The 26679-nt window shown below is 39.4% G+C and overlaps 1 protein-coding gene across 1 annotated transcript in view; it reads right to left on the reverse strand.

The window, feature by feature from the left end:
• col4a4 (collagen, type IV, alpha 4) overlaps positions 1-26679 on the reverse strand; it is a 111760-nt gene that overhangs the window by 50444 nt on the left and 34637 nt on the right. Inside the window, exons 5-21 of the mRNA XM_017683584.2 lie at positions 16205-16339; positions 15719-15763; positions 10576-10692; positions 10347-10415; positions 9740-9775; positions 7183-7245; positions 5682-5717; positions 5504-5545; positions 4969-5049; positions 3973-4017; positions 3700-3762; positions 3065-3109; positions 2927-2980; positions 2736-2796; positions 1637-1741; positions 1402-1557; positions 127-216 (exon numbers count right to left, since the gene is read on the reverse strand). Of these exons, the coding sequence (XP_017539073.1) occupies positions 127-216; positions 1402-1557; positions 1637-1741; positions 2736-2796; positions 2927-2980; positions 3065-3109; positions 3700-3762; positions 3973-4017; positions 4969-5049; positions 5504-5545; positions 5682-5717; positions 7183-7245; positions 9740-9775; positions 10347-10415; positions 10576-10692; positions 15719-15763; positions 16205-16339 (1243 nt within the window). The remainder of the gene's footprint in view (positions 1-126; positions 217-1401; positions 1558-1636; positions 1742-2735; positions 2797-2926; positions 2981-3064; positions 3110-3699; positions 3763-3972; positions 4018-4968; positions 5050-5503; positions 5546-5681; positions 5718-7182; positions 7246-9739; positions 9776-10346; positions 10416-10575; positions 10693-15718; positions 15764-16204; positions 16340-26679) is intronic.

A 26679-nucleotide genomic window follows, 5' to 3' on the forward strand; every position in this document is an offset into this window, starting at 1 on the left:
AGAGTAATTAAAAGAGTAATTAAAAATACTGTTTTGGCTTCGCCGAGTGTGTCCTGAACTTTGGTTTCGATTTTGGCCAGAGCATTGTGGGTGTGGTTGTGTTGTTTGATCTTGGTGCATATTCACCTTTTCTGCCTTTACTACCAAACTGCCCAGGCTGACCCCTTTCCCCTTTCTGTCCATGAGCTCCTTCGGGACCAGGGATGCATTTGTAGCCTACATCACACACGCACACACATATGCGTGCACGCAGAAGAACAGACAAGGTTTAGTTAGTCTTCATCACCTGTCTTCAGCCATATCATCTTTAAAACGTATCATAAAGCTCATTATAATATTCACAAAGCATCCCTCATTCTGAAACAGATTACCACATAGCAATGCCATTAAAGAAAGATATATATTTAAGTAAAGAACAATTCTAAAACTCTGTAGTCCTTTAACAATATTGTTAAAAGATTCTTAATTAATGTTATTTTATCAAAAGTTGTGGTCATTAAAATGTACTGGCAAAGGTCAGTGGGTCTGTCCTTATTCTAGTATTACTGTATGAAGAGCAGATAGCAGTTAAGTCAGTCAGACCAGGGGTTCTCAACTGCTTCCATCGCAAGGCCCACTTAAATACATACAATAAATACGAAGCATAGCAGCCCATAGGAAACTAAAATCAACTTTTCTTTTCTGAGGTGCTGACACTCTAAGCTAGGCCAAAAATACGTCCTTGTTATTTTACTTCACGGCAGCTTGTGGTGCAGAAACAACAGCAGTGAGGCTCTGTAAAGAGTGAGACATTAAAATGGTACAGCACTGATGTGCTGCTAGAAACCGCGGAGCAGTTTAACTTTTCACAGATGCCAAAACTGAGCAAAACTATAGAAAAAGTCTGGTAGGTTCACACCAATATTGTGCATTTAATGAAGCTTGAACTTGTGAGATTACATTCTGAGGAATGCAGGCATGGTGAGCTATGTTGGTCCTGATCCTCTTAATACCACTAGAATTATCTGATTTACTTAAAACACGAATAAGGACTTCCCTTTAAGAGGCCCGTATCATGGAAAACCACATATGGAAATAAAACAGCAAAAATAATCCGTTTTCATAAATGCTTAGCAGTCGTGTTATAACTGTCATTTGGCTGTTCTGATTAAATATAAATACACAATTGTAGCTAACACTGAAAATCAATTACTATTAAATTATATCACACTTTTGCTATAACCAGTGACAACAGCGACTTCTAGGATGTTAAAGCTAAACTTAGACTGATACTGAGAAAGACTAAAAAACAGTGACTATTATAAATATAAACAAAGCTCAGAAAATCAATGAGATGCAAATTAATAATAATAAAAAAAAGGATGAACATTTTTTCTTCTTCTCCATCTCCTATTCACTCACCAGGGATGCCACTGCTCCCTTGAACTCCCTTTGGTCCCTGGTGTCCCACTTTCCCAGGCTCCCCAGGGGTTATGATGTTCACTACTCTCTGTCCAGGCTCTCCTTTTTGACCTTTGGGCCCTGTAAAACCCATTAACCCTGGATAGCCCAGGGAACCTAGAGAGAGACAGAGAGTGAGAGAGAGACAGAGCTGATGTCATTATGGCAAGTACATTAACATGCCCTATTCACATACCTGGTACATATATTCCAGGGCGTCCAGGCAGGCCAGGCATGCCCATGTCACCCATGTTTCCTTTGAGGCCAGTGAGCCCAACTGGTCCTGGGTCTCCATCAGATCCTGAAGCATTCAAAAGCACAAAAATCACACGCCACTGTATAAAAATGTACAGGAATATTTCAGAGAGTTTCAAAGACACTGTTGCCTCTCTCTCTACTATTCCTATCAATGCCCTATAATCCTGGGCCAACACTATTTGACCACACCACTAACCCCCTCCTTTTGCAGGGGACACCCTTTTTTATTTTCAATCTATTTAGGCACCCTAATGGTGCCCTGTCAGCATTCAGGTCTATCAGGATTCAGGTCTATTCCACTACAGTTTGACCAGGTATGATAACTTTTCAGTTGAGGCTGACAATGTTGCAGAACTTCACTCAACTGGGAAGAAAAATCAAAAAGTGGTCTCCTTAAAAGAGATCTCCTTAGTATCAATTACTGTCGATTTAACACTTACGAATTTGCAAATTTGTACTGTGGGGTAGATGCTAAATTGCCTCAAGGTGTGAATGTTTCTGTGAACGTATAGGTCTGTGTGTCTGCCCTGTGGAAATGTGGGAATGTTTGGAAATGTGGGAGGTGGTCCAAAGGTGGTCAGCCAGACAGACCCACAAACTTGCAAAACAAAAAAACACACATTAATAATAAGTTCAAAACATTGACCATTAGAAGCCACAGCTCATCATCCTAGCTCTTTGAAACGTGCAGAGAAATTCCATCAAAAATGCAAACTCAATTAATACCAGTACAAAAACAATTATTGTTCATAAGTAGAATAAAAAAAAAAAAAGCCATCCTTCCATTGTCGACACGTTTGTCACTGACACTGAAGCAAATGCAGCCACAAACCTGTTTGTGCACATTTTGAACCTTTTTTAACACTTTGCTAATAACGAGCTGTGATTATTTATTTAATTACATTTAAATACTACAGCAAGGCAACAGGAATAATCCTCAGCTCCTAAGCGTTAACAATATTGACCAGAGAAAGCACAGCAGTGAGCTAGTTTTTGGACATGTAGACACGTGCAGTACATGCAACTGAATATACTACCTGTAACATTAGAGTAATGATAAGTCGGCACGCCTTGAGGACCAGGATCGCCCGGCAGTCCCTGTTACACATTCAGAAACACACTATTAGTGAAATCACTTATAACATAATCATCTATAACACCAAGTTATGAAACTATGATCAAATCGTGGAATTATTTTTTAGCAAATAGGCAGAGAAAAAAAAAACACCTTTATCCCTTGGTTGCCAATAAGACCAGGCAGGCCGAGGCTACCACGTTCTCCCTGTAAGCACAAAAAGAAAGTCAATTCAGCAGAAGTATGATTACACACATGTGGGCACACATGCTTTCACAGACTGCACAGTACCTGAGGTCCTTGTCTGCCAGTACTTCCAGGCTTGCCATCAAGTCCCTTTAAACAAGTCAGAGTATGTTATGAGTAAAATACTTATAATCCTTTATTACCACAATGACTACACAACTGATATCAGAACCCTTTCCCTGCATAAACCGCTGCCAGGACTCCTGATGCTCTGATGTACAGGTGTATGCAAAGGTTTCTGAGGTGAAAAAAGCAAACACAAGTTTGATTAGCTTAAAAAGCCAACCACGAGCAATTCCGACCCACGCTTCCATCTTTCAAATGACCTGGAAGCGCTTTGACAGTTTTACCAGCTGCTTAGTGGAGCCCATGGTTGTTTGTATAGTGTTAGCATACGGTTTGAAGAGTCAGAGAATTGATCACCATCAGCTGACAATTCTTGAAATGCCTAGCTAGTCCTAATGAGTCAATAAAAAACCTTTTTAAATGAATCAAATAAAGAGTAACTATGCACTAACATCTGCAGAAAAGCTGTCTGCTTGCAGAGGCTGGGTTGATTTCTTTTATACCTCCAAAATCAACAAAATAATGCAATGTGTCCAAGGGTCCCCAAACTTACAAGTAGGGCATACAACTGTATAGTTCATGGACTGGTGTGGATGATAAAAATCCAGACTCACTCTACGTCCTGGAAACCCCTTGATGCCTTTCTCTCCCTTCTCCCCAGGAGGACTGTCAGATCCCTGCATCAATTAACACAGCAATTAACATCAGTGCCCATTCTCTTAGAACAATATCAATATTTCTACCATGTTAAAAGTACAGAAATGTGAGGGGTGTACTCACTTGTGTGAGATACTGTAAATATACATTCATATGAAGATTTACATGGAATTTCAAAATGCACATGTAATCAGGAAAAAAAAGACAACTCACGCACACACACAACTTACTTTAACGCCATCCAGCCCACACTGTCCTTTTTGTCCTTTGCTCCCCTTATTAAAGAGAAACATTATGATTGGTCACATTCATTAAGAGAATCCACACTTCTGTTTATTCCATTCATAAATATATCCACTTATCCGTCTCCTCATCTACTTTTTAGTTACCAATGTCAATTCTTGTCATGATTCTTAATTAACCACTTTCATCTCCTAACTAATAACCTAACTTACGTTACTAAGTAAATCAGACAAATAAGTAAATAACAGATTATAAGCAACCCGAGTGCTGTATGTTTCATAGTCGTTTTTGGGGAAAACAAAGGCGAGTCTATCCTATTAAGTCTAAAGACAAATAATATTTAACTTCATAAAAAGGGGCAAAAACAGACATGATTGAATGTGTTAAGTTTTTATCACTTAAGGTCATTTAACTCAACATATGAGAAGCTTGAGAAGAAGCTGAGTACAAGCTCTTGGTAAAATAAATAAATAAATAAATACTGGGCCACCACAATGTTTGTTTACAGTTACAACATAATGCAACACATCTGGGCTTTGTTCTCATAGCTAATCGAAACTGGTAAGGAGACAGATATATAAGACAAGACAACACAGAATTTCAGTCTAAATACAGGGATTCTAATAAAGTGCTACAATTTGCATATAGGGTGAATAAGATTTTCACCAGCCTTCAGGGATCATATGCTAATGCAAAATTGCTGTAATTTACTGAAGTTAACATCTTGGGAAAATTTTTTACATAAAATATGGCCTATGGCAAAAGTTCAGGGATGTTCATTTTTGTTTATTTGCTCAGCAAAAAAATAAACACTATGCATTAAAATTTGCAGGGGAAAAAAAAACTTTGTTACCTGTACAGGATGTGTTAAATTTGCACTTCAACAAAACGTGCTGGTATTCTATCTTTTGCATATGAACGTAAGGGCGAAGCATGAATAGGTCAATTACTGATGTGATAACTCACCATCAGGTCAATTTTACCTTTTCTCCTTTAGGGTAATACTCTTCTGGGGGCTCAACTATTTCATAAGGTCCTGGAGGGCCTTGGTCCCCTGTGAATCCCTTTGAATCACAAGAAGTACACCATTACACAGCAGACAGTAAAAGGCACACACACACACACACACACGCACACACACACGCAAAAGCTCCCTTCTGTCCAGACCCCTGGAGTGGAATGGACTCATGTACAAACACAAACGTATGGAAGCAAGCAGTAATTTTTAAATCTAATGTTTAAAAGGTTTGGTAATTATGTCAAAACGTGAAGAACCAACAGAAGAATGATTTTTACTGACATCTTAGTTTGACTACGTTTATTTATGTACCCCATTGGTTTGCTGTGATGTACTCTTACTGAACAAGGGAGTGAATGTACTACATTAAACTCTTATTTCAAAAACACAGAACATCTGGTTGTTCATGGCCTGGGGAACCCCTTGTGTTCTAAAGTTATTACAAATACAAACTTTAACCTTGACCTGAACACAGACATCCACACCAACCCTAACCTTACCTCGGCTCCTTTCTCACCAGGTAATGATTTGCCTTGGTCTCCCTAGAGAAACAATGCAAACAATAATAATTATATATGGATAATTCATTTTTATTAGTGATACCTAGTAAGTATATTCTGACATTCATTTTAACAATAAAGAAAAAAGTGCTTATATGTGTGAGAGAGTAAAACTCACTGGAAGACCTTTAAAACCAGGGTTACCATCTAAACCCTACGGGAGAGAGAGAGAGAGAGAGACAGAGAGAGAGAGAGAGAGAGAGAGAGAGAGAGAGAGTGAGAGAGAGAGAGAGAGAGAGAGAGAGAGAGAGAGAGAGACAGAGAGAGAGAGAGAGAGACAGAGAGAGAGACAGAGAGAGAGACAGAGAGAGAGAGCGAGAGAGAGAGAGAGAGAGAGACAGAGAGACAGAGAGAGAGAGAGAGAGAGAGAGAGAGAGACAGAGAGAGAGAGAGAGAGAGAGTGAGAGAGAGAGACAGAGAGAGAGAGAGAGTGAGAGAGAGAGACAGAGAGAGAGAGAGAGAGAGAGAGAGAGCGAGAGAGAGAGAGAGAGAGAGAGAGAGAGAGAGCGAGAGAGAAAGAGAGAGAGAGAGACAGAGAGAGAGAGAGAGAGAGAGAGAGTGTGAGAGAGAGAGAGAGAGAGAGAGAGAGAGACAGAGAGAGAGAGTGTGAGAGAGAGAGAGAGAGAGAGAGAGAGAGACAGAGAGAGAGAGAGAGAGAGAGAGAGAGAGAGAGAGTGAGTGAGAGAGAGAGAGAGAGAGAGAGAGAGAGAGAGAGAGAGAGAGAGAGAGACAGAGAGAGAGAGAGAGAGAGAGAGAGAGAGTGAGAGAGAGAGTGAGAGAGAGAGAGAGAGACAGAGAGAGAGAGAGAGAGAGAGAGAGAGAGAGAGAGTGAGAGAGAGAGTGAGAGAGAGAGAGAGAGAGAGAGAGAGAGTTAACCGAATCACCACAGGATCTTACGAGGCTTATTTTCGTTCATACTATTGTAATGCACTTTGTGCAGCAGCCAGCATCAGTAAAACAATAAACACGTAAAACAATACATTAGGATAACATGTTTATTAAGAACAGGGCCTGTGTCTGCTTGTGGTGGGAATAGTGGAGAGGTCTCATAACATAATAGATAATATCCTTGCACCCCACTCTATTAATGGGTTCATTCTTCTGCCTGGAAGTCAGCGGTGGAAAAGTACTGGAAATTCAATCCAGAGAAAATGATGTAGTTCCAGTTTTACCTTAATTGTGTGAACACAGCCTATCCATGCCATGATGTTATCTGAAGCCTACATAAGATTTTGGCACGTTTTTGTGGTCAGGTTAGGGCGACTACTGATTTCAAAAATCGGGGGCGGTGCCCACCTTAGCCTTGCGGTTGGTGAGGACCCTGCTTACATACTCACTACCCAAGCTTAGCACTGGTCATTTAACATCACCACAAGAGAATTTTGGCAAAATACGTCTGCCATTTATTGGTCATTACTTCATTCATATGTTTGTTCTATGTACCACATTATTTGTAAGTCGCTTAGGATAAAAGCATCTGCTAAATGTAATGTAATGTAATATGTAATTATTTTACTACTTAATTACTTTACCGTTATTTATGAAAGGTGGTCTAAAATAAATATATTATTATGTGTGTTAGTACAAACAATAGCAAACTAGGAATTGTATTTTCTTACTGCTGGTCCAGATTCCCCAGGCAATCCTGGGGAACCTTGTGGGCCACAAGGTCCTTGATGTCCCTGTCAAAGATAAAAATGTTCACATCAAAATGAGTAAAAGGGACACACACATACACTCAGAGAGATACTACTCACTCACTTAGTAATAAGCTGCTTGTAAGTTGCTGAGATAAGTTGCAATTCAATGATCTATAAGCATGCAGACGTATCAAGTCCTGATCCCAATTAACCCTCTGTCCCTACCACTCAGCCCTTACCCCTTACTAGGGGTAAGGTGTCTCAATTTCTGATGAGATACTGGGGCGAAGTGTTGAGTACAATGGCGTTTTAGGGCCACTGTTATAATATTTTGAGGATAAAGTGGGCTGTAGGGTGGCTGCCATAACGTATTGGGGTCTCGGTTGCCATACTGGCAAGTTCCACTCACTCCTGTCTCCTTCATTTTGATTATCATTCTCACTGTCTGCTGAATGACATGCCCTTTATGAATGGCACAGAGATGTAGCCACCCACAGCTGTGTAGACGACCCTGCCTACAATTCTCCTTCAATAAAACACAGCTCCCCCGAGTCCGCCTGGCTCTTTATTCTAAATAAACACAGTTCATTGCTCAGGCTGTTTCTTATACTAATAACAGGCTGGTGCTGATGAGTATTTCTTTATGGATGAAATCGATATGAAAGAAACTCCACCAACTCCTAAACACCCCTCATTTTCACATGAGGAGGTGCTGCCTTCCCTCTGCAAAGCCTTTCCTGGTATTTTAATGTCGTAATTCTATGACTTTTTTCTTGAAATATTACGACTTTTTTCCTCTAAGTCTACTACTTTTATTTTTATTAACAGCCCTAAAATGCCATCATAGTAACGTTACATGTAGCCATTTGTAGTACAGCCTTACAAACAGAGGTTTTTCAGAGGCACACTCTTAAGAAAGTGTTGTGAAAAAGAAAAAAAAAATGGCAAGATGGCTCCACATCTTGGACCAAAGAAACCCACAAAAGTATTTTATCTGTTAAAAAATGCTAATTATTGTATTATCTTTAATGTCGTTTCAATGTGTCAAGGTCTTTGCCTTTAAAATAAGCATAAAAATCACAAGTCGCTTGCTAATGTCTCGGTAACTAGGTGACTAAATTTCCCATTCCACCTTAATTGGTAGTAGTAGCTGCTACTAGCAGTAGTTACATTTTGGTTAATGAAGCGAGGTTCTTTTTTGAGGATTATCCCATTTAATAGGGAAAGATTTCAATCACTATCCCTTGTACCTTAAACTACATTCACGTTACAAGCCTCTTTGCTCAAATGCGATATTTTGCTCAAATCCAAACTTTGACACGATAGTTCGTACTGGTGATTCAAATCGGTCATTCATGTGAACCAACCGGCATCCTGAAATGACGCATGCGCACATCCTACTCAGTAACATCACGTGAATGAGTCGTGAGCGTCATGTGCATCATCAGCCAACAAACTAACGGTCGGTGAGAACGATAATGAACTCTTATTACAGCGAGTCTAATCATTTTGAATCTCACATTTTCGATTCCCGTTTGAGACGTTTTCATATGTGGTTATGGAAATCCCATACATATCCGGTACTTGGCAATGCGACCTGGTCTGAACAGCCAGATTGGAATTCATGTGACTTTTACCAGAGCCGGTTTATAAGGAGCCTGGCCACCCAAAGGCTCAATATGAACCCATTCATTTTGGACTAACTCGGGAGCGCCCTCTAGCGTTGGAGAAACCCAGAAGACATTGTAGAGTGCGAATTCTCCTCTCAAGTTTTCTGCTTTTACATCAGTCTAACTCCACATTTTGCACTGCTGAGAACTCAAACATTTGAGCTGATGTTTCTGTACTAAAACCGATCCACGTTTGAAGAGCTTTCGAAAGAAATGGCTGAAGGCAGCCACACGAGAACGAGGAGGCAGCGTCAAAGAACAGTTTAAAGTTTGAAAGCAAAGTTTAAAGATTCGAAGGACGTGAACCAAAGAAGTGACTACGGTTGAATAATGTGCCTTTTTTTTTTCAGCAAGCTAGAACACATTCCAGGTGATGAGCCCAGCTGTGAGCCTCACGATCGCTCCTGTGATGCTGGCGAAGATGAAACTGAAAGCTCAGGGAGTGACTGGCGTTGGTCTGGCGTAGTCAGGATAACCTATGGATGACCTATGTGAAGCAAAGCAAAGCATTGCTCTTTTGTGCATGCAGGTCAGTTTAGGAGTGTGATCTGTTCAGACTAAGGCTGCATATAGATCACATTTAAAAGATAATGTGAACAGCCAAAAAAAAAAAAAAAGATTTGGTGAGAAAATCTGATTTGGGCCACTTTTACCTGTTCTACTGGGCAAAGTGACACTCAAAAACAAGGAGTAGGGGTAAAAATAAGAAATGGAATCGGTCCCAAGTGTCCTGCCTCTTACCTAATTAATTACGCTATTAATTACATGGACATTTAATTTACATTTTGTATCAACAGATTCAAGTTCGATGTCAATAATGAAAAAACATCACAGACAATTTTTCTTTCTCCCTCAGATGCACTTACATGTGGTCCAGGCACACCAGGGTCTCCAGGACAACCCTGTCAAACAGAGATCAAAGGACAGAAAATGCAAAACAATTTTCAGAGTTAATTTGTCAATATGTTAAAAATGGCTTATTTTGGTTCAAAAATATTTAGATAAAAATGTTTCATTTGACACATAACTTGACATGTACAGCTATTTACCTCTGTGTCTACCTAAAAAATCAATAACTGTTTACCCTAATGCTATTTATAGATGCAAACGCACTGCTTAAAAAAAAAAAAAACAACTTTGAATCAATTTCCATAATGTCTCTGACTTGCAGTGTAGTACCATATACATTATATGTGTGTACAGAACTATGTAAAAGCCTCAGACAGCTATTAGCGTGTTTTTACCTGTATTTTTGACATGAACAATACATTGAAATTTTATGTACGTGTATTTATTGTAATGTTAGTGATTTTCAAATGTCTGCTGTACAGGTTTACATCTCATGTTCTAAATATTCTGGCTAAAACTTCAAAATACAATTTAATAAACATCCACTTAAGTTAAATAAACATCAATTTATTGAATGATTTGAAATATCGATATGAATATGAAGAGTGTAACTATTCCACTTACAGGAGGACCAGGATAGCAAGAGTATCTGGGTGCAGAGTCTCCTTTGGGTCCTTTTCTTCCTTGACAACCCTGCATAGAACAAGGATTAAGATTACGTGCCATGTTTGGGAACTGTGCAGTCCAGATTTAGGGAAACGCACACCGAAATTTTAAACTGTTCTCAGTCATTTACTCTCAAGTCCTTCACAATGGAAGGAAATAAAATGAGTACGCTCTAGGCTGCTCTTACCAGAGGTCCAGCTCTGCCAATTTCTCCTGGAAGGCCTCTGGGTCCTGGGTCACCCTGCATTCCTTTGCAGCCATCTAATCCTGGAAGACCTGGAAGACCAGGTGGTCCAGGATGGCCCTGTCAAACAAAATCGAAGTCACAGTAAAAGGTGGGAGAGATGTAGGTGAACTGAAGTCATATCTGAATATCTGAACTCAACCTAATACTTGTTTACTTAAAGCTGCAATATGTAAGTTTAGTGAATTTAGACATTTCTGGTAGAAATACACAAATGGCGAGAAGCTGCTAGCAAATTATTCGCTACAATTTACAACTGTAGGCAAATGCAGCATTTGGAGTCATGATATGAATGGTATTACTCAATCTACCTCGTTCTTTCACCTGCACAGCACAGTGGGTGTTATGTTGCCATCACTACACTGTCATTCCTAATAGCACCTTTAGACTGTTTTCATACTAGTCTAACAAGAGACACTGCAGCACTGATAAAGCAGAAAAGCATGCTCTGATGTCGAATTCCTTTGTTTGGTGTGCACCATCAGAAAAAAGTGTGAACCAGGGTTCATTTGAAAGCGTACAGAGACCCACAGTTTTGGCCGAAGCTTGATTCATCCCCAAGAGCCAAATGGAGAGTCAAAACTGACGGTTGATGGTTTCACAGTTAACCAGATTAAGTCTAATTTCTTTATATAACATATACAATAGCAAGAAACTCTCACAATCCAACTGGACAGCTCTAACTTTTAACTTCATATTTTTGGCTTTACAAGGTGACTTGCATCATCAAAAGAACATCATGTTTTAACACTTTAGATTGTTTTTATTAGTATTCAATAATGCTATTTCTTTGTTGTGCAGCTTTTGTAAAGCTGTTTAACTGGGTAACTGGGTACTCAACAGAATTGTATATATACACTGCTCAAAAAAATAAAGGGAACACTCAAATAACACATCCTAGATCTGAATGAATGAAATATTCTCATTGAAGACTTTGTTCTGTACAAAGTTGAATGTGCTGACAACAAAATCACAAAAATCATCAATGGAAATCAAATGTATTAACCAGTGGAGGCCTGGATTTGGAGTCACACACACAATTAAAGTGGAAAAACACACGACAGGCTGATCCAACTTTGATGTGATGTCCTTAAAACAAGTCAGAATGAGGCTCAGTGTTGTGTGTGGCCTCCACGTGCCTGTATGACCTCCCTACAACGCCTGGGCAGCTCCTGATGAGGTGGCGGATGGTCTCCTGAGGGATCTCCGGTCTGGGGAACGGGCGGGCCAGTCCATAGCTTCAATGCCTTCAACTTGCAGGAACTGCTGACACACTCCAGCCACATGAGGTCTAGCATTGTCCTGCATTAGGAGGAACCCAGGGCCAACCGCACCAGCATATGGTCTCACAAGGGGTCTGAGGATCTCATCTCGGTACCTAATGGCAGTCAGGCTCCCTCTGGCGAGCACATGGAGGGCTGTGCGGCCCTCCAAAGAAATGCCACCCCACACCATTACTGACCCACTGCCAAACCGGTCATGCTGAAGGATGCTGCAGGCAGCAGATCGCTCTCCACGGCGTCTCCAGACTCTGTCATGTCTGTCATGTGCTCAGTGTGAACCTGCTTTCATCTGTGAAGATCACAGGGCGCCAGTGGCGAATTTGCCAATCCTGGTGTTCTCTGGCAAACGCCAAGCGTCCTGCACGGTGTTGGGCTGTGAGCACAACCCCCATCTGTGGACGTCGGGCCCTCATACCATCCTCATGGAGTCGGTTTCTAACCGTTTGTGCAGACACATGCACATTTGTGGCCTGCTGGAGGTCATTCTGCAGGGCTCTGGCAGCTCCTCCTGTTCCTCCTTGCACAAAGGCGGAGGTAGCGGTCCTGCTGCTGGGTTGTTGCCCTCCTACGACCTCCTCCACGTCTCCTGGTGTACTGGCCTGTCTCCTGGTAGTGCCTCCAGCCTCTGGACACTACGCTGACAGACACAGCAAACCTTCTTGCCACAGCTCGCGTTGATGTGCCATCCTGGATGAGCTGCACTACCTGAGCCACTTGTGTGGGTTGTAGAGTCCGTCTCCTGCTACCACGAGTGTGAAAGACCACCAACATTCAAAAGTGACCACAACATCAGCCAGAAAGCAGAAAGGTACTGAGAAGTGGTCTGTGGTCCCACCTGCAGAGCCACTCCTTTATTGAGTGTGTCTTGCTAATCGCCAATAATTTCCACCTGTTGTCTGTTCCATTTGCACAACAGCTGTGAAACTGATTGTCAGTGTTGCTTCCTAAGTGGACAGTTTGATTTCACAGAAGGTTGATTTACTTGGAGTTATATTGTGTTGAAGTGTTCCCTTCATTTTTTGAGCAGTGTGTATATATATATATATATATATATATATATAGTCCACAAAAAAATAACAATAAACAAATAAATTCAGGGAGTTATCCTTCTGCAGGTTAGCTGGCAATGTGCTGAATAACAAACACAAAGATAGATTACTAACTACCAACATTAAGGAGAAGGTGAAGATACTAATTTGCAAGCCTAAGCCTTGGTAAGACTTTAGACATTGGTAAAACTAAGTGGTGAATTTGGGGGATGTAGCCCATCAGAAAAAATAATAGCAAAGCTTAACTTTCCAGCTTTATGAATGACGCTACGATTACAAAAACAAACAAACAAACAAACAAAAAAACCAAAGCATTAATTACACATACATTGACTTTGCCAGACTAAATTTCTATTGGATTGTGCAGGGAACCCCCTCATAACACCTTTATACAGCCAACTGAAGAGGGAAGCATTGAGGTCTATTGCAGTGCTGGAATCAATGTAAACGCCTATGAAGCCAAACATCCTTTACAATTTGTACCTTGTTTCTTTTATGCACTGCAGACACAATAAAGAAAAAAAGGCTTTTGAACTTGGGTTATTTATATAAGATAGAGGCATTTCTATTGGAATTTTCCTAATGGTTATATCCTTGTCATGACTGCAGACAATAAACAAAGCTTAAACCTTCTGTGCTTATTTGTTTTGATGTATAAGGATTTTCAATAGGCCAATTTTAAAATACAAAAAAATAAGTAAATCACTTGCAGTTGTTCAAACACTGAGATTGTTGTGAACCCATGAATTCATATTTACATTTTAGATTAAGTTATTTTAGCATTTCTTTTCATCTAGATGAAATGGCTGTGGCCAACCATGATTTATCTCAAAATTAATTCATTTCCTTGACACACGTAACTTTTTTTACAAGTTCTCTGTAATATAAAGTGTTTAGAAACAAAGGATTTGCATTACTTTTGAGTTTTATAAATAACAATATCATATTTTTGCTCTGTAATGTATAATCTTAAATTATTTGTTTCCTGCAAATCGCATAAAACTTATAAAACTTTTTTTTAAAAATCAACATACTGCATAAGTGATTAACATTTCAGCCACAATAATTTTATATTTTATTTTAAATTTAAAACAGCTTTTGCTATTATGTGTCGCACCACATGACGAGAAGTTGCTCCAAATGACATGAATTTCTTTTAAAATCTATTTTAAAAGATCAATAAACAGCAAATTCCACACAAAAATAGATATGAACCAGTTTTATCATAATTTCAAAAATTTGTCAAAAGTTTCATAAACTTTCTTTTTTACTAAAAATCTTATCACAGATCATTATAAGTGCAGCACATTCATGGATGGGTTTAGTACAAACATTTCATTTGACTTTACAATAAAATAAATTCATTTAGATTTTCAAATCATTTTGATCAGAACCAAAAATCCATTTGTAAATCCATCGCATTTGTAAAAGTACTAGACAAAACAGACAAATTCTATTTCTATTATACTATTTTTACCTATAGAACCTCTCGTTGTCATTTATTCTCGTAGTAAATATATGAATATAAAGCACAAAAACTGCCATATCTATTATAGAAAACACTAACATCGGTCGCACCACATGATATTTTCAAGTTCAGTCAAAATTTACAAGCGCAGAATTGGCCACTGAAAGAAAATAAGCTAGATTTCCACAAAAGGTAATGAATGAAATTTGAAATTTATAATGAAAATATATCTTTGTAGATATAATTTAAGATCTATTTTTTTTTGAGGTCATACTACAATATACAAAAGTAGCAACGACATTCCAGCCGTTTTTTCCCAAGTTTTTTCCCAAATTTTCATGGGTGCTTGGTAAACTCCTATATAATGCAATTCGGTTGTTTCTTGATGGTTACACCACATGATATTCCATAAAATGGACATCATTGGACAAAGTTTGTTTGTATATTATGATGGACATAAAATTAGAAATGCTTTGCAGTTTTGAACAGGACAACAAAACGCTTTGGAAATCATGCCAAATGGGATAAAAAATAAAAATGAATAGATTCAGAGAAATTTCAAAGACGTTTTCAAAACAGCAGTCATGGCCGGACGGTCGACCCTTTAAGTAACAGGAAAATTACAATTAACTAATATTTTTTGAAAAGTTAAAGTGAGTAGATATGTGGGAGAACTACTACAGATATATAGTACATTTTAATGCATTTAAACTGAAAAAAATGACAGAAAATGTAGGTGTCATGTCATTAATATGAACATATGCACAATATGAAATTTCACCATTCCATTTTTTTGCTCATAAATCCATATGCCATAACTTTTAAAAAAGTATATGTGTGAATACCACAAATTAATAATTGAATTACATAAATTATTCTAAAGTAACACTACCCTAGAGCTGGGCAATATGATGATATTTATTGTTATTGTGATAAATTATGGCTTGAAATCTCACAATACATTGCATGTTTCTTTATGAAAAAAGCACAATTATGTTTAGTCAGATTTAGTGCAGCGCAGAACGTGAAATGCTGAACACAAAGTATTGATGGTTTTTAATATTGGTTCTTTTTTGTCTGTTCCAACTTGCCAGATTTCAGAAAAACTAGATATTACAGCATTTCATAAATTGTGAAAAGTTGCTGAGGTATTGTGATATTATGTTTTTGCCTTATTGCCCACCCTTATTCTAACCTTAATTTTTTTAAATGTGATGTCAAGCGTGACAATTGCTTTAAAAAAACAAACAAACAAAAAAACAACTAATTATTCACAATATACTCACAGGGACTCCATTCACTCCAGGAGACCCCATTCTTCCTTGAGAACCCTGAAATAAAAACACAGGTGTTCATTATAAAAACGTTATATGGTGATAATACTATGTGAAGGCACAATTATATGTTTTTTTCCATAATTACTGATATCATTTATTAACATACTGTATATCATGTACAATGAATCTTTATGAACGTACAATGAACTAAAAATTTCTATTTTAATTTTTAGATTCGGAAAGAAATTTTAATCTCTCTCGTCTCGATCTTGGTCTTGCTGAGACTTGTTTCAGATTTGCCCACAATGGTCTTGACTTCAGTACTAAAATATAATTCAGGATGAGGACTAAATATAATCCCTGTCCACAAAACTGACCCAAAATGGAAATCTATCCCGAAATCTGTTTGAGGGTTCAAGCCCCATAATAGTGACTGCTACTGCCAGTGCTGTATGACATGCTTTACGTCAGTTTACCTTAATGTGATTTACTTACAGCTTCCCCTTTTTGCCCAAACTCCCCAGGAAATCCTTCATATCCACGGAATCCTTTATCTCCTTTAGGACCCTGCCGGCCTGGAAAACCTATAGTCCCCGGAGGACCTTCTGCCCCTAGAGCACCAGGTGATCCCTACACGGAGAAGATATGTAACGATGCAAAATCATTAAATATTTATGCACTTTCATTTGATTACATATTAGCACATCAACAATGATATTAATTTAAACACTTCTGCATTTTTGTGCTGTATCTGATAAGAGTGCTGCCTCTTAGAATGAAAAAGAATGTAGAGTGATGCTTGTTTTTTTTCATACTAATTTATGGTCATTTTCCCAAATAGGGCCTAAGTCCTAGACTACACAACATCCTGGATGGAATTTCATAATTAAAAGGAAAATATAGTTTGGCACTATGCTTAATCCTTTACTGGGAAACTGACCCACAGAGTTCTGTGCATTCAACCACAACCCTGATTTTAACCCAGATTGTTGAGTGACACAGTATAGAGGATGCCAAGGACAAAATCCTTGTATGCTCAACCTGGCCAGAAGACATAAGTCTATGTCATACTGAAGGCGAACCTACCAATTTATACTGACTCCTAAATGTCTTGAACAGCTCAAATAACACATGTAAACAACCAAGGAATTTAGGTGCTGAGTGACTCAGACAGAAACAAATCCAACTGACAGTTGCAATGGTACAGTTGCAAAGCGGTAAGTAACTGTAAATTAAAGCTTTTGCCACTAGAGGGTGACAAATGTCGTTCCTACACTCCAAAACAAAATTGGAAAATCAATCCAAAAATCTAAACTAAGCTCAACTCCAGAATCCTAAGCCACAGTACAAAGCTCATCATTACTTTAGCCTTCTACCTTATTAATCAACAATTTACCACTTTTAAAGGTTGAGCTTCCTGAGGACTTGCTGCAAAAACGGTCAGTTCAACTCTCAGTAATTATCAAGTCTTAGACACACACGTTTTTACACATGGTGGAGGATGAACAGGGCAGGGAGTGTAAGACTTATGAGAAAGACTGAATATTTTAGAGCTTAATTTGACACAACCTTTACACTAACTTTCATTTTTTAGTGACACCAATAGAAAACAAGGACTTTATTCATGATAACATTGCATACCAGAAAACAGTGGTGTCCCTGCATAGTGCCACACTGATATAAATACATACGTTTTATCTGAAACAGTTTTATGACAAAACAGTTCAATCATAAAGTAAAGTACTGCCAATAGAATGGAATGCAACAGAGCCATCCCACATGATCTTATGGTCCGTGTCCAATGTCCACCATCAGCTAGAGGGGTATGAAGCTTTTGAGCACTGGGCTATGGACCTGTGGAGCTGTGTTCTCTGGAGCTCCATCGTATAATGAGTTAGAACGGCACTGTCGTCCAGATAACATCAGTACTTCATTACTGCTCTTGTCGTCCATAAAATCCTCACAGCAAATGTTCCAACATCTAGCGTAAAGCCTTCCCAGAAGAGTAGAGGCTATAACTGCAGTAAAGCAGGGGCAAATTAATATTTGTTAAAATCATTATTATATTAAACACCATCAATACCCTTGTTTTCTTAAGAAATGTTGGATGAGCAGGTGTCTACAAACTTTTGAACATTCAGTTGATCATGTAAGAAAAACCTGCGTATCGTTATGGTAAAACTTTACTGAAGGCCATTGTTCATGAAGCTACATCTATGTAAGCCTTTAATGGCAGCTGACATAGACCTATAATTTATGAAGGTTTATTTTAACAAGCGTCCCTCGTTGAGGTGAAATGACATCAATTAATTTACAAAAGCAACCTTTATGACAGCTGACTCGTTTTCATTTGTCAGTTAAAATGTACGTATTGTCTTGCAGCCTTAAAAATTCTGTTGTTCAGTAGCGTGATGTTAAAACACACACAGACTATACAGAACACATCTTGGGGCCTAGACCGTTAGATTGGGGCACTTCAGAACTTTTTGAAATTTAAATATTGCAATTTTATAGCTTTGAATGCTCTAATAAAGTGACAATGGACACATTAAAGGCCCCTCCTACATTTTCCTTAATTTTTTTACTTGAGGTCCAATCATGATATTTGTGTGGGTTTGTGTCTAACCACTCTTTATCCCTTAGAATTAAAACAGGACTTTTTTTGTCACTGTGCATTTCAGATTTTTATATGTAGATGTGCTCTGTTCTGATTGGCTGTCCTGTACAGTGTGTCATACAAAAAGCAGTCTGGGCCAAAACTTTAACTTTATGGGAATGGGCGGGGCTAAACCGCATGAATTCAAAATGGGCTGCTTTTTGAGCTTGATTTTCATATATGGACAAGATTGTGAAGTGGACAGTACATTTCAAAACAGCTTTACATACTATATTTTATACTTTAAATAAAAAAGCACAATTCCATGATTCATTACTGAATCAAGACGCAACTGTATTGTACTGAATTCTGTTAATTACTACACCTCTAATGCCTATGTAGAATTTTGTAGACTACATACATGATACATATATAGCTTAGTATACAAATATGAGAACAAAAACATACCAGGCTGAAATACACAAACACTCTTCTGTGGACACGCCCTCAGTCTAAAACACACGGGCATTGTATACACACCCCTAATAGGGAGGTTATGCTGAAACTGCACTAATAGCAGGCTTTTTCCACAGCTGTTCTGTGACCGTTTCAACCCGCTTTTAATTAAAAAATGCCACTCGCACACCCCCACTCTCACTCTCTCGAGACCCTTTTAGCGAAACAGAACAAATGTACATGGGACATTAGCCTAAGCAACATTGCATCTGCTTATATATACACACAGAGCATGACTTGCTTGTCTTTTGAACTGAAAAGTTGTGCATATCACTTTGATCAGAGACAACCGCATTACCTACAGACAAAACGCCTGCGGCACAGACCAAAGCAATTCATGCTCACTGAGACTGGGTGATATGGTGCTTTTGTGATAAATTATGTCCCACTGAACAACTAAATGCACTGTAAAAAGAGAAACTAGAGTCTTTAAACGACACATTTAAATTTACATTTAAACATTTACATTAACTGACGATTATACCATCATCTTATTTTACTAGCTGTTCAAATTATACTCCTGCTCCTTATTAACTCGTGTCGAGGTAGAGTGAGGCTGTGAGCAGGAATGGAGATCTGGGTTTACCCTGGACATACTGCACACACACATCCAGGTAAGCTCTTCTTTTATTAAATGTTCATACTCCCACCTTAAAATACTTACGACCAAGAAGAGCATTTAAAACAGTCTCTCATGCAGTGACTTCACTGACTCTTCAGCCAATCGCCTGCAGTCACTCTCACTAAAAGACTACCGTTCAATCTGTATCATTTACCTGTCGAGAAGACAACCACATGCATAGGCTCCCTTGAGCCAGCCTAAAACAAACAACAATAACAACAACAACAACAACAATGCAAAAGAAACCCTCAATGTAACCCCGTCTATCCTGTCTCGGACCCTTAGCCCTGCCCTAACTGAGCAACACATAAACCTAAACAGGCCGTTCAGTTATTTATTCATAGCCCATAATAAGCACATGAACAGAAGAGTACTTAGATGATCACTTCCTCGTTTGTTTCTGCCCCCCCTGTTTACCGTGGCACCAACCAGCCCCTAGAACAAGGGTGTCAGACTGAACCACTAAAAGGGCCACATTAAAAAATCTTAACAAATCTGTGGACCAGCTGAGTATTTCATTTCAATCATCATTGTGCTATGACCCAAACTGGCCATTGTTTAGTCACAATATGCCACAACTGCAACAGCAAAAATAGGTACTTGTAGTAGAGCCTGAAATATTACATGAATACTTAAAAAGTACTTTTAAATAAAAAACAAATTGTTTTGTATAAAACAATGGCTTAAACTACAGACAAGCGTTAAACCTCTTTAAATGTCCCCAGGAGGTAGGCTTTCATTTAAACCGCCTGTTTACTAGCCACCTGGCATTTTTTTAAGTCTCATAGACTAATGTGATTTTCTATTAATATTAGCCCATTTCACCATGAAGTGCACTACAATTCCCAGCACGCAAGAAATAAAATACAAAAAGTACGATATTGTACTGTGATACTGCATATTGTGAAAATCTGTTCAAGAATTGATTAAAAAGACCTTAATATTATAAAAAAAGAACATTAGCTAAAGAGAAAACTCCCCTGGGCCTCTCACAATTAGTACATACCTGCCTGATTTCATTTTTTTGAGGTAATCACAATTACGCAAGGTAACTGTAAATATTTTTCACAATTGTTAGCTCCTCAAATTATATCTACACTGCAACAAACAGAATGTTGATTTGTCTTCATCAGATGAGGCATTTAGATATTAAATAATAGCAGAAAGTGCATTTATTGTGATTGTTGTCTTACAAAAGCAACAAAAGCTCTAACTTCTGATTTGTGCTAGAACACGTTTAAAGGGAAGTGATGAGTAACGTTTGTTTATTTAACCCGTCTCTTTTCTTTACATGCCACAAATAAAGCAAGTAAACATCCTCCTCTTGTGGAGAAACTCCTCGTAAATGAGTCCAAAGCTCTGATTAACATTAAGCTAAGCTATTTTTGGTTAATATCATTTTTCCCCACCCAGTGGTGCGCAAAAATAACTGCACTTCGACAAACAAGAAGTTTCTTTAAACTGATAATGACACAATGGACTATGCTTAACATGAGCAAGGACATAATCTAAGTCTACGTCCATCCATTGCTCAAGAGTTGGGGGTGATGTTTGCAGCCATTTCCTTGTAATGGCTTTTTCGCTGGCTGCTGTAAGGATTCGGAATAAATACTTGTCCTTCTCCCTCCAGTCTACAGGCATGAGCCCCAAGTACAAAGTGGTACAGTTATATGTTATGTCCAGCTCTAAGACTACAGATATTGTATCTCTTACTACTATTACAAATTTTGAATGGCATTTGGCTGATGCTCTTATCCAGAGTGACTTACAATTTGATCATTTTTACACAGGTAGGCCAAGGCAGTGTTAGGAGTCTTGCCCAAGGACATCCACATCCTAATAGTGTAGTGTGCTGACCCAGGTGGGAGATTGAACCCCAGTCTACAGCATAGAAGGCAAAGGTGTTACCCACTACACTAACCAACCACAAATGACTAAAAATGTCATATATTACTTTAGATTTCAGATTAAAACATTCCAGTCTGATTCCTTTTGGACTACTTTTCACCTACTTCTGATCTATACTTAAGTGTAGATTCTATAACTGTTTTAATGAAAGTACAGTACAAGGGGAAAACATGCTGTGTAACAGCTGACTTATAATGGAAAACGCATTTTCTGTAAAATTCAGGTCTGTAAGTGATCTATAATGCATTTTGCAACTAAACCTTTGACAGTTCTTCATGCACTGCTCCTGTATTTAAAGCTTAAACGCCAATTAAAGTGTATAGCCACCAATCGGCATCCTGCAAACTGCAATTCCAAATCATCACACACTTGTGTCAAACCGCAAAGAGTTGTTAAGTAATCTGAGATAGAACTGCTTATGTGGAGTGACATACTCTCCAACGACTCACCAAAGCTTTAGAAATGCAGTGCATTCCTGTCCACTTGTTTCGTCCAACTTCCAACTTGAACCCGAACCCAACAGGACATACTTTATCCTTCCTCCGTATGTTCACTACCAGTCTTATTAAATACCTCAGTGTTCTTAGGTTATAGAATTGTGTAATCATACTTTGGGTTTGCAGGTGGGCCCGGGCCATTTAAGGTTTTTCAGTCTGGTGGACCGAGTCACTCACACAAGTGATTCACGACGCAAGCACTCGTGAGAAAATGGACTTTGCCACGATTAGCCTCACAGCTTTAGGGTAAAAACAAAAGCAAACTTCAAACAACAAACATGTCTTGGCTGATTAACTACGCCTGGGATACGGGGAAAAACTGTATTATGTGATTTTTGGCCATCACTTTAAAGATTTTTTCTAGAGTACAGTAGAAGCAATACTTCATGTACCACAGTTCATTTGCGCCCATTTTCTAACGATGGCACCAGCAGCTCATTAATTGTGAAGAAATATGTATGTTGCTGATGCATCAATGATTTTAGCACTAATTGATTCAAACAGGATTTTGGGTGTCTGAGTAGCACAAGAGAGAGAGAGAGAGCTGTGCTGTTAGACAGGGCATATTCTCAGTGATTGTGACAGAAACTGATCTGTGTGCGATGGGTGTGTTCACAGCTTTTCAGAGAGAGCACAAGAGTGTAATAATTACTAAATACCCAGTGGATTCCCGCACCTACAGATTCTCTCTCTCTCTCTCTCTCTCTCTCTCTCTCTCTCTCTCACACACACACACACACACACACAGCTTAGTGACGCAGAAAAGCACAGCAAAATACAGCTGTCCAAATAATACACACAGACAGAAGAAACACACACACACACACGTTTACACAGGGCCCTGTTTTTTTGTGCTGTTGTTGTTGTTTACTTATTTACTGTATGTAATGGCACTTTGCATTCTTACTATTGAAACTGTCATTTAAAAAAAAGTCTGAAAATCATAGGTTCCTATTCACATCTCATACAAACAGCATGTCTTGATGAGCTATTCTAGTCTGAATAAAGACAACGTGTGTCAGAATTGGCACTGCTATTTTTGAGCTTTGTGAAAACACACGATCTTCTACTTATATTAAAAATACGATTATGAAAGAAGCTTCAAATATTAAAATCTCGATACTAAAGATACAGCATGTGATCACCAATGATTAACCTCTAGTTTTTTATGTTAATCAGACAGAAGACTTATGTTCATAAACAAAAACAACAGAACAACAGATAACAAATGTTATCTAGAGTGTAGAGTCCAGGTCACACACACACACGCTCAGCTACACAGCGAAGTTCTGTTCATTTTTAAAGTTTCTTTTTCTCATCTATAAGTCTATGTGACCTTAAGGAAGACCTGCAGGGTTAAGAGAACTTTTAAGGAAGACCTGCAGGGTTAAGAGAACTTTTGGGGCTGTATTTGCAGAAAGTGATGTCCAGTGCTTGTTAGCAATGTCAGCCTTGGAGCTCCCGGGTTAAAATAAAGAAGTAACATTTAAACACCAAGCATGTCTGAGCTGATTGACTACATTTGGGGTAAAATGAACATTGACAATAAGATTCCTGAAACATTCCTTTAAATGATACCAAAACCGGTGGAATTACCTTATTTTGCTTACATTTGCCACAAGTATGTGGACAGTTGCAGGGTGGTGAAACTGTTTTGAAACTGTAACATATCTCTAGGCTATTAAAGTGGCCAATCATGGTTTCTGTTCAAGTCCACACTAAATATCATAATTTTCACATTTTTACGATGATTTCAGTTTCACACTTTAACCTGCCAAATACAACACACTTCCGGTTTCATGGAGTTGGTGACAAGTGTAGATTCCTGTTGAAATCCTTAGAACTTTTAGTACCTTAATGTAGAAAAAAATCTTTTTGGGCTCCTTAAGAGACTAAAATTTAAGGTAAGTGATGGAATATAACCAGAAGATATTACTGGCACTTCGTCATCCTTTAGTCACTTACCTTTGGTTTAAGTTATATAATCTGTAATCTGCGGAAAAAATCATTCTGTCCAACCTTACCAACCAACAGGAATGGTATAATATATAATAAGCTACTATAAATCTTACGAGCACTTTTGTTAGCCGAGTGTTGATCTTGCTCTTTTTATTTTTAAAAACGATGTGGACTCAACCTCCCACAACATAGACGACAGTAGTGAGATCATTTGTTGAAGAATGTCTGAGAAAACAAAGCATATTGTGAGAAGAAAAGGTACCAGACCTCAGGAAGCATGGGGCTATTAACTAAACCAGCTAAACTCAGTGGCTTCTTATTTTCATGATTTGCTTTTATTCAGAATGTTTGGGATGTTTTTACTATGCACTGGCAGAGAAAGAACGATGTTGGTCTTTTCTGTTGAACGTTTTTAATTCACTTTCTTCTGCCATTTACTTCAGTTTGATTCAAGTTAGCTGGGACTAAATCTGGTGTAGGTGATGTCAGATCTGCCAAAGTACCAAGAGCTGATAGTCCACCTTAACTGCAGGAATAAAGTGATACGTTAGCTCAGTATTACATCAGCTACCTCACCCCCAACGTCAAGGCACACAGCGTTTCCCTGCAACTGTACTTTACAGGCATTGTGCGCACACACACACACACACACGCACACACACACACACACACACACACACACAGTCATACCTGTAGCCTTTGTGCAAAGTATGGGTCTAAAGTTAAAGTGCTGAGTGCATAAGGTGAAAGGGATCAATGAGGTGATAGAGAGGTGGGGTAATAAGGCAGGTAAGTAAGATGCTGGAATAAACACTGGTTTGAGAAGGTAGTTTCAGAGGATGGAGCTGGGTTTGATACCATACACCAGTATTTTTGAAGTGCAGTTTTGAAGCTGGAATATTGTTTATGTGTGATATTTTAACTGTTCAAGAGAGTGATGGCTTGTGGGAAGAAGCCCGTTTTGTAGCCTGGATGTCGTGATCCTAATCTGGCTGAAGCACCGGCCTGAGGGAAGGACACCAGGTGGTGTCCAGGGTGTGAGGGGTCTGTGGAGATCTTCTCTGCATGCTTCCTGGTTCGGGAGGCATGCAGTTCCAGCAATGTGGGCAACTTAACCCCAGTCGTCCTCTCTGCAGACCTGATGATGCGCTGCAGTCTGTGGAGATCATGCTTGGTGGCTGAGCTGCCCCACAATGTCATGGACTCCACTGTTCTGTTCTGTCCAGGATGGTGAGTGCTGGCAGGGCTGGAGGGCTCCTCCTGAAGTCCGCTGAATGATCGGAGGGAGTGAATCTGTGCTGAATGGGTGTGTGGAGCTGGGCTTTGGGCGCATGGGTGATGTTCTGCAGGCACTTCCAGACAGTTGATGGCTCCTTTGTGGACACCATACTACTCAGCTTGTTTGAGTAGCTCTTTTTGCAGCTCTGATTTCTTTGTTGAGTGTGGTCCTTGCCTGATTGTACAGAGCCCGATCTCCTCTCCTATACGCTGCTTCTTTAGACGGCACGACTGTTTCAGTCTGAAATTAAACCAGGGCTTGTATGTATTCATCCAGGCTGCCTGTAGCATCCTCAAACACACCCTAATCTGATAATTCCATGCAGTCCTGAAGCCTTTCTTTAGCCTCGTTGGTCCACCTTTTCACAGAGCTGACTACAGGTTTGGCACACTTGAGCTTCTGCCTATAGGCTGGAAGGAGGTGGATTAGCGAGTGATCGGAGAGGCCCAGAGCAGCACGGGGAACAGAGCGATAGGCCCCCTTTAACACACTGCAGCAGTGATCTAAACTGTTACTCTCCCTGGTGGGGCAGGTAACATGCTGTCTGCATTTAGGCAGATCGCTGGTGAGTTGCACTCTGCTGAAATCCCCTAAAATAATAATAAACAAAGTCCGTGTGTTTGAGCTCCGCACTGGTGATCTGATCTGCGAGAGTGAGCAGCACCTCGTGCACGCACGCCTGGGGTGGAAGACAGACTCCTGTAAGTACAACAAATGAAAACAGCGTTCCAGTGCGTGTCCGCCTGTGTCTGCGCCTGCTGTAGAGAACAGCCGCTCCGCTCACCAAAATGTCCAAAAAGCAGCCAGAAAGTGAAAAGTCAGGGAAAATGCCTCGTGGCAGGGACTGCCTGATGTTCTTCTGCGCTGTATGTGAGTGAGACTGGTTCACATATAACAGTACAAACAAACAAAAACAAACAAAACACGACAGAGCTTCCAAACAGTGTCGCCGTCTTCGGATTTTCTGTCAGAAGATGAAAGCCTGAGTTCTCCTTAATTTATTTTAAGACTATCTGCTCCTACACTTTTGCTCACCAAAAATTCATGTGGTCTGCAACCAAAGGTGCCATATTCTAAGTTGTTTAACACATCTAAATGTAAACATCAGGACATAAAAGCTAAAATTCTAATTCCGCCCCTCCCAGAAAGTGTTTTGGCAGTATGTTTTGGGTCATTGTCTTGCTGAACATAGTTCACTCATGGGCTGGAGGTTAGGGGACCAGCCCTGTGACTGGAAGGTTGCTGGTTTGATCCCCTGAGCTGCCAGTCCTTGACTGAAGTGCCCTTGAGTAAGGCACCTAACCCCCAATTGCTCCCTGGGCACTGTGGATAGGGCTGCCCACTGTTCTGGGCAAGTGTGCTCACTGCTCCCTAGTGTGTCTGTTCACTAGTGTGCATGTATGTTTCACTGCACGGATGGGTTAAATGCAGAGGTCTAATTTCACAGCGTGTAAACACAGAGACAAATGGTTCCTAATTCTATTCTTCCCAATTAGGTTGGATGCATTTCTCTGTAAATTGGACGACAGGATGTTTCTGTAGACTTTTGAAGTCATTCTGCTGCAGTTCACAGTCAGATACCCTGACATTCTC

Source organism: Pygocentrus nattereri, chromosome 17 (assembly GCF_015220715.1).
Source record: "Pygocentrus nattereri isolate fPygNat1 chromosome 17, fPygNat1.pri, whole genome shotgun sequence".
NCBI classification, from domain to species: Eukaryota; Metazoa; Chordata; class Actinopteri; order Characiformes; family Serrasalmidae; genus Pygocentrus; species Pygocentrus nattereri.